The sequence below is a fragment of the Canis lupus genome, chromosome 21 (genome assembly GCF_011100685.1).
Source record: "Canis lupus familiaris isolate Mischka breed German Shepherd chromosome 21, alternate assembly UU_Cfam_GSD_1.0, whole genome shotgun sequence".
Classification (NCBI taxonomy): domain Eukaryota; kingdom Metazoa; phylum Chordata; class Mammalia; order Carnivora; family Canidae; genus Canis; species Canis lupus.
The window spans coordinates 44,147,800-44,156,562 of NC_049242.1; the positions used below are offsets into that span (position 1 = coordinate 44,147,800).

General features: G+C 36.6%; 1 protein-coding gene across 2 annotated transcripts in view; it reads left to right on the forward strand.

Annotated features, from left to right (window-relative positions):
* NELL1 (neural EGFL like 1) overlaps nt 1-6,280 on the forward strand; it is an 822,581-nt gene extending 816,301 nt beyond the window's left edge. For both annotated transcript variants that reach the window (XM_038569260.1, XM_038569261.1), the window contains one exon: nt 1,317-6,280. In XM_038569260.1, the coding sequence (XP_038425188.1) occupies nt 1,317-1,367 (51 nt within the window). In that variant the 3' untranslated portion in view covers nt 1,368-6,280. The remainder of the gene's footprint in view (nt 1-1,316) is intronic.
* Nucleotides 6,281-8,763: the final 2,483 nt, after the last annotated feature.

Consider the following 8,763-nt stretch of genomic DNA (forward strand, 5'->3'; position numbering starts at 1 on the left):
GTTTAGAGGCAAACTCCAAATGAACCTGGAACAAAATCGTCCCCTCTCTTGCCTTTGAACTACAGAATTTTAACAATTGACACCAGGACCAATTATGGCCAATTTAAGCTATTTTGACCTGCATAGTAAAAAGAAAAGAAAGAAAAGGGATCTCTTTTCATCCTGAAAAATTTTATAAGCTCTTTCATGAAACTGTCAGTGTTAGAAAAAAAAGTGTTCTATGACGTTGTTTGGTTTGTTTAATTATCACAGTGCCTAATGCGGAAACCTGAAGTTCTTGCTGCAGGATTTAATTAATTGTGATTATTTTTCTGTCTTTTTGGAGGAGTTCCCATGAGGGATCCTCACATGTCTTTGAAATTAAAAACTGACCCCTTCCTGCCTGCAACGCTTGCGAAGAGCTGTGACTACAGCCGGCTTGAAGCAGGGGGTAGGCAGTGTCCAATCTCTGCCAAAACACCTGTGCAAGATGCCCATGATTAATACATTTAAAATATTAGTCTATTTGGTCCTATCAAATCCTGATTCAGTTTCAGACATCAGGGCAAGGTTACCAATGGCTGTTTTTATGGCTGTGATAAAGCTGGATTCTTTTCTGTTTTCTGGAAAGTACCATCTTAAGATTCAGCTCCAATAGAAAAAGGCTGATATCAAACTTTACATAGCAAAAGAGCCATGGTCCTGTGCATACCTTCAGCCCCAGCAAACAAAATGACCGGGGGATGTGGAGACTGTGTTATTTAGTAGTATTTCTTTGAGGTCAGGTCTGAGATTCGTTTAGGGGGATTACAAAGGTATATTTACATTAATGCATTCCTTGATTTTTAATGAATCTCCAACCATTTATATATCTAAATATGTACTGTTCCTTTCATAGTTCCCATGACAGACTGGATTCCTAATATGCAAACCTTTCTGAGACCCATTTCGGAATTGCCTTCAGGTCCTTGTGGTACTTCTGATTCGCTTTGTTAATGGCAAATTATCTTTGAGGGATTTATTTTTGGAAACAATTTTATTTAGAATAATCCCAGTGAATCAGTTGTATAAACAACCTGGAACTATAGAGGAGTCCCAAACCTGGCTTGAGCTCAGATATATAAAATTGCGCTGCCAGCAGGAGCTAGCAGGAGGGACTCAAAAGGATTTCATATGTCCTTCCTTCCTTTCCACTCCTCCTCTAGCCTTTTTCTTCATTTTTCAGTAGCATTCGTGGAGTCAAAACATAGGTATGGTCATATTGAATATGAAGATGCACACTGCTGATTGATTTATATCCTGTCTCATTTGGCTAACACTTATGTCTTGATGCACAGAATGGAAGCGTCTGCTGTTCTGTGGATTTGGAGTGTCTTCATAATAACTGAAGTACTTAAAATAGACTCATCGTTGCGGGAGAAAAATGGACGAAATGACCATCCAGCATGGTGAAGAACAGGAGTTGGTGTTTCTTTTGTTTTTGTTTTTGTTTTTTACCACAATTACCAAAGTCCCGTCTGAGGAAGGTGTGTGGGGGTTACCTCTTGGACCTATCACTTTGTTCATTCTTGCTAACCTAGTCTAGGTGACCTACAGTGCACTGCATTTAAGTCTATGGTTGTTAAAAGAAGTTTCTCGTGTTGTAAATCATGTTTCCCTTATCAAATCATTTGCGAATACATTTAAATGATCTCATGGTAAACGTTGATGTATTTTTTGTTTTATTTTGTGTACTAACATGATAGCGAATCCGCTCTTTTAATTTATTTTTTTTCTTGAGTTTTGGATCAAATTCTACAAATAAAGTTGCCTGTTGTGATTTTGTCCCATCCACTGTATACTTAGTATTCAGATCCTTGTGAAATGTTTTGATGAATATATGTATGTTGAGTCTTGCTGCATCATACTTGCATTTCAAACTGTTGAACACACTTAGAACCTCACTCATTCAGCTTAAGGTAAAAGAAATTATGATATATTGAAGAGAGGAAAGACCACGAAGATTATTATATAATTATTTTTAGAATAGCTTTCTCCTCCCTTTTGCACACAAAAGCTTATGCTGAGTGAAGTAAGTCAATCGGAGAAGGACAAACAGTGTATGTTCTCATTCATTTGGGGAATATAAGGGAAGGGAGAAGAAATGTGTAAGTCACAATTTAGAAGCAGCAGTGCTTACCACCTTTCCAGGCATTGAAAGAGAAAGAATCTTTGCATTTGTTTTATATGGTAATTGATAACTTCCAAGGGACTTGCATACCGACTAACACAAGTTAACCTCCTAGCACAGGTGAATGGTATTCTTCCTACATTACAGAAGAGTAAATTAATGTGTTCTAGGCAACCAATTTGTTCAGATCTAGTTGATTTTATGGAGTGTTGGGACTGGTAACCAGGTCTCCTGATGCCTCCCCAGTGCATTTTCCTCTAGACCACACAACCGCTCAGATGGTTAGAGGATGCCCTCCTAGGAAAAGTTATTTCTATGCTCATTAATGACTTTAGAATAGTGAAAGTTTTCATTTGAGACACTACCATATTTTCAAAAGTTAGCAGTTATTGAGTGATACAAAACAAAATGTGTAAATAACATTTTATCTGAGCTGAGAATTCAAACTTAGGTTGTAGTTTCAGGTAAGTCACATCTTAGTAGTTTGTAATACCTAAGGCTCTTTTTTTTAATTATTTTTATTTATTTATGATAGTCACACAGAGAGAGAGAGAGAGAGAGGCAGAGACACAGGCAGAGGGAGAGCAGGCTCCATGCACCGGGAGCCCGACGCGGGACCCAATCCCGGGCCCCCAGGATCGGGCCCTGGGCCAAAGGCAGGCGCCAAACCGCTGTGCCACCCAGGGATCCCCTACCTAAGGCTCTTGAATTCATTATTCTGAATCGAGTATGGTTCATGAAATTTTGTTCACTTTCCCAGCACTGAAAAAGATGTCAAGTCAGTTGTGCTAAAAATAATATTTTAAATCCCCCAAATTAATTAAAAATTATAAGCTCAGATTGCCGTTACTCATTGGTATTTGCCAGAGATTATATTCAATATTATCAGATATTGTTGTGAAGACAAACTTTACCACATGAAATTAACTTCATGTGCTGAATATGTCAATAGTAGTTTAAATACTAGATTTGACAGCTACTGCTAAGTGTGGTAAATTAGAATATATCTCTACTTTATTTCAACTCCTTAAATGTGATCTTGGGATGGAGAATTTGAAAATTATTCTTTTGAAAAAAATCTTTATGACCCAGCATTAAAAATATCTTTAAATTTTCATCGGAAAGAAAGAGACATTTACAAGAATCATTCGTAGCCATGTTGGTCAGTGTTGGCAAACTCTGATCCCTGGGACAAATCTGGCCCATTGTCTATTTTACTGGAACACATTGATTAATATGTCCTCTAATACCAAAGAGACAAAGTGGTAGAACTGAGTAGTTCCAGCAGAAACCATGTGGCTCACAAAACCAAAAATATTACCATCTTGCCCTCTACAGAAAAAGTTCACCAATTTCTTATATAGAAGACAACTGAACACTGGTGTGTATTTTAGAATGTTTCCATTTTTTCCAACTGAATTTTCAAACTTTAATCATTTTCTTTGAATTTGTATATGTTCATTCTATATTGCAAGGCCATTAGCAGTGATGGCTCATCCTGAAATCCTGGTTTTTTACAACTACAATCATAAAAATCAGTATCTTCTTCTTTTCATTTTAGATCTGATAGGTAAATATAATCTGTGCTAACTTGACGATAAAATGTTATTGATATTTAGCAGCACAATTTACACTACTGCCAGCTCCAATAGAAAAGGCATTTTCTTCTATTTTATATGGTAATTGATAACATTTTCTTATTTAAAAATGGAGTGCTTTATACATAAGATACTCTGCTAAGCTCTACTGGGGAAATAAAGATGAACAACGTTGTCTTTAAAGATCACCATTATGTGAGCCTTTAGGAGGTGTTGAGAATCTTCAAATCCATTAGGAGATTCAACTGAAATAACGGTCAGAAATAACTTCCTGATCTAGAAATTGAAAAACTTGTTATACTTTTTTTTAAATGTGCTAATCTTTTGATGGAATTTACTTAAGTCTCATGCCATGATTTGCAGTGTAAAATGGATGTCCATTGAATGAAACAAAGCAGTCCTTAAAGACCATAACCATTGCCTGTACCACCACAGGTGTAAGGAAGCTACACACAGTCTGCTAGGAAACAATGAGGAATTCATAAGCAATTATGTACTTACCTTCCAACTACCTGTAGTATAAGAACATTGTGATTCAGAAAAGTAGAATATGAGTGGAGATGAGAGTTCTATGTATGAACTAGACACATCTGTTAAACACAAACTTTACCTCATTCTTTCCTTCTAGGTTGCATATGAAATATATATGTGCATATGTACTATATGTAATGTTTTATATGTAAGTAGAAGATCAATATATAATTATTATGTGTAACCTATAATGCATATATGTTAATATATATTCATATGTTGTATGTATATATATATACTTGTATATACATACACATATATACATATACATACATACATATCCCCAGAACTTCCCCTCTTCTGAGCTTTATAGTTCTGTGCTTATGTCACTGTCGTGGACTTTTAGTAGACATTGTATGTGTTTACAATAGATTATAGATGAGGCTATGCACAATTTTCATCTTCTAGCACACAAAAGAGTGTCTTGCCTAGAGTGTGTCTTCAATTTTAAAAATTGAATTAATAATCTTTTAGATATCAAAGAGTTATCACTTATAGTGGAAACAGTCCACCCTAATGGCATCCAAATGTTCTTAAGCAGTAAGACTTTTCGGAAAAATCAAAATATATTCAGTGCTCCAATATAACAATTTTGTAAAAGCAGTTTCTCTGATTGGAGCAGACATTGAGAACCCCTTCACATGTGCTACACCATAGCTCACAACTTCAACAGAACACAGCTTGAAAGTCATTGACCTAATCTCTCATATTTACTTCCACAAATGAAACCAACACTCAGAGAGGAAGCAGTGACTTGCCCAGAGTTCCTAATTAGTGACAGACCTAGAACAACCACCCAGTACACACTGGTTTTCCCACATTTCCCATCATCCAGCTAATGATTCCAAATGTTTTCCCATACATCAATTTCAAGTGAGCTTAAAAAAAAAAAAATTTCAAGTGAGCTTTTCTTACTCTTTCTAAATGGATGACATTGAGACACAATCCTGGATGAGCTTCAGTATCTGTCATTGTCTCTGTGTTCCATTTCCCTCCTGATTATGGTAGTGCTTTATGAAATTCTGATACTAGGAACTGAGAAATACTCAGATTAAAAGCTTCAGCATATCTAAATCCACAATAGCAACAAACCATATACCCAATCACCCAATCTCATGCTCTATAGCAAAATTTAAAAATACAGTGATTCATATTCTTGAGGTTAAGAACACATACATGCACCCCTCAGAATGAAATCTGGCACTGAAAGGCAATCTTGCATGTAGTCTGGTTTCTGATATCATTATTCACGCATTTATTTTTTCATTAATTCAGTGACTGTGGCAGTCTGCAAATACAAAAGTTAATAGATAAAATTGGTCTCTATCTTCATAGGATTTGTGGACTCATGTAGAAAAGACTGACAATAAACCAGAAAATCTATAAGTGAGCAACGTGACCACAGACTACATCAGAACCAGGAAGAAGAAAGGAGAGGAACTGCAGAAGCCCACTTTAGTGAGGTGATCTAGGAAGAACTCTCTAAGGGAGTGATAGGCCAGCTGAGATCTGGAGAATATGAAGGAGCCATACATGCAAAGTGTTGGGGGAATAACTCCAGAAATAAGTGCAAAGGACTGCAAGGTGGAAAGAGGCTTGGTGTGTTGAAGGTTGTGAGTAGAACCAGAGGCCAGGAAGTGAAGAAGAAAATGATACGAGGTTGGGCAGGTAGGCTGTAGCCGGATGTTACAGGCCACATTCACATGAAGGCTAGAGTCACATTTTCATTTTGAGATCCATGGGAAATTATCAAAGAATTATTTGTTATTCACCTTCTTATCCACTCACATATTTATACAAGTTTTTTTCAGCTATCCACCTATATTTAATTACCATTCAAGAAACATGAAACTCCTGTTGTATACCTAGTTAAAGACATGACAACATTATCTTTTCCCTTAGAAGTTTACGATCTAGACTGTGATAATGCAATCTAGGGCATGCATGACGTGTTCAGAAATAAATTCAAGGAACACTTATAAATAAATAATTAGATCTTTAAGTCAGTTTGATGCCTCTGCTCTATTCTCTTGATTTCTTGGTTCTTGCATATTGGAATCATAATCAGTTCTGTGGTTCATAACTGTAATGTCATTGTGTTGTAGCTTCAAACAGGGGTAATGGAACACTGAGGAAGAAGAGACTCTGTTTGATAATCTGAGAACATAACAACCAACACTACCACTATAACCACAACACTAGAATGTAGTAGTCAACTCTCCAAGATAGCCTCCACCACGTAATGCCAAGCTTTGGGGAAGAAATGATTTACCAGAAAAATAATGTGTCTGTAATTTGCAGCAATTTTTCAATATTATGTTATTAAATTTTTTTAAAAATATTATTGAAAAGGCAAATTAATATCTTAGGAACTGAGAACCCAAATAGATATATTTAAACATATAGAAATACAAATTTATCTGGTTATTGGTGTTGCTATGCCAGTCTCATAAGATTTCCACACTTCTGTAGTATTCTAGTGCTACTGTTTTAATTAATAAAGAACCAAATGAATTTAAGGGTGGGAAGTGGGAATGCGTGTTTTAAATGCAAAATAAAAATCTATTCTTTTGATCAAAAGCATCAAACACTACACAACTTGAGAAGTGACATTTTAAAGAAAATAGAACAAAAATCTGGGGTACTACATTCTGGGATGTTTACGAATGGTGAAGGATTGCCTTCGATCATATTTGTGAACAGAGCTTTCACACTTCTATTGTAGACCAGAGAAGAATTTTTTTTTTTTTTAGATAATTTCACATGTAAAATTTGAAAATGACATTAAAGGAATGAATCACTAAACTAGAAATTAGAGTGACAGATTTTAAACAGAGTTTTAAACACCAACTATTACTAGGTACAATGTAAAGTACCCAGGGTCAGTTGGAGGGAGTCACAAAAACTGCAGTAACATAAATTGTGCATCTCATAGGTCTCAGTAGATTGTGAGCCAATTGTTGCCAGTTGATGATATGGACTCAGTATTTCCAAGCTTTTCAATTTTTCAAGAGAAGCCATAAATTTGGATTTTAATATGTGATGTTATGAGTCTTGAATTCTTTTTTTTTAAGATTTTATTTTTTTGAGAGAGCATGCAGAAGAGAGAGAGCAAGCACAAATAGGAGGGGAAGGGCAGAGGGAGAGGGAGAGCTCAGTGGGGAGCCTGACTCGGGACTCAATCCCAGGACCCTGGGATCATGAGCCGAAGGCAGATTCCCAACCGACTGAGCCACCCAGGTGCCCTGAATCTTAAACTCTGAATCCAAGTTTAAAAGCCTGATGAATTCAGGCCAAGCAAAACATGTAGGGGGATTGATGTGGCTCATGGAATCAATTTGTCACAGACCTCTGGTTTAGAGCCACAGGAAACCCTTGAGTTAACTACTGCTTGAAAATTTATAGGCCAGTGAAACAGTTGCTTTTCTCTTTACCCTCACCTCAACCTCCCATTTATCATTCACTTAAATCATGTGGAATCTATTGGTATCTAAACCCTGGAATTCCTCAGTATGTTCTGTAGCTGCTTCTGCAAAGTACGTGTATTGACATTTCTATTCATTAGTTCAATTCTACTGGAACTAGAACACTTTCTAAATCTGTGGAACTTGAGCATCCTACCTTTCAGAAGGCATCATCAGTAATCTTCAATATTTCCATTTCTGAAACAAATGATGTGTTTGTATAGAGTACTCATTTGAAAGGTTTAAAATCAAAATGTATTATTTTTTTTTATCAAAACTGTTCATTTCCCAGGCAACAAATATGGATTCATTCACACAAGTGTACTGATGATGATTAAGTGTTGTGGAAGCTTGGTGGAAGAACAAGACACCTGGACCCTGTTCTTTCTGTTCCAACTTCACTGATTCACAACCAGACAAAACAGAGCAAAGCAGAGAAGCCCAGGTAGGCAGAGACAACAGAGAGCATATGAACTGCTGGCAGCATCTTGGAGTGTCTCTGCAGAGATAAAGGGAAACCCAGAATGCCTTCTCATTAGCAATGGCAGGGCATTTGGACAATGTATCTGAGAAAGAAATGTTTGTCATATCTCTCTGATATTCAGCAGATCAGAAATATGCACACAGTAAATATAAATATAGCAGACTTAAAAGTCTTTGTAACTGAAGTGAGTGAAAAGGGACTGCATATTGCGAGAGTATCAGAATTAAAACTAGCCTTGGGTATTAGTCTCCTGCGGCTGCTGTAACAAATTATCACAAACCTAGTGTCTTAAGAAACGAGAATTTATTTTCTCACAGTTTTGAAGGCCAGAAGTCTGAAAGTGGCAGCAGAGACTCTAGAGGAGCCTCCTCTGTCTTTTCCATTTAGTCTTTTGGAAAAGACCACAAGTGGCTGCAATGCTCCATCCTCTGCTACCATGGTCACATTGCTGCCTCCTCTTCTCTATCTCTATTCCATGTGTCTCTAATAGAGATTTTTTGTCAATGGATTTAGGATCCAATTGACAATAAGACAGGA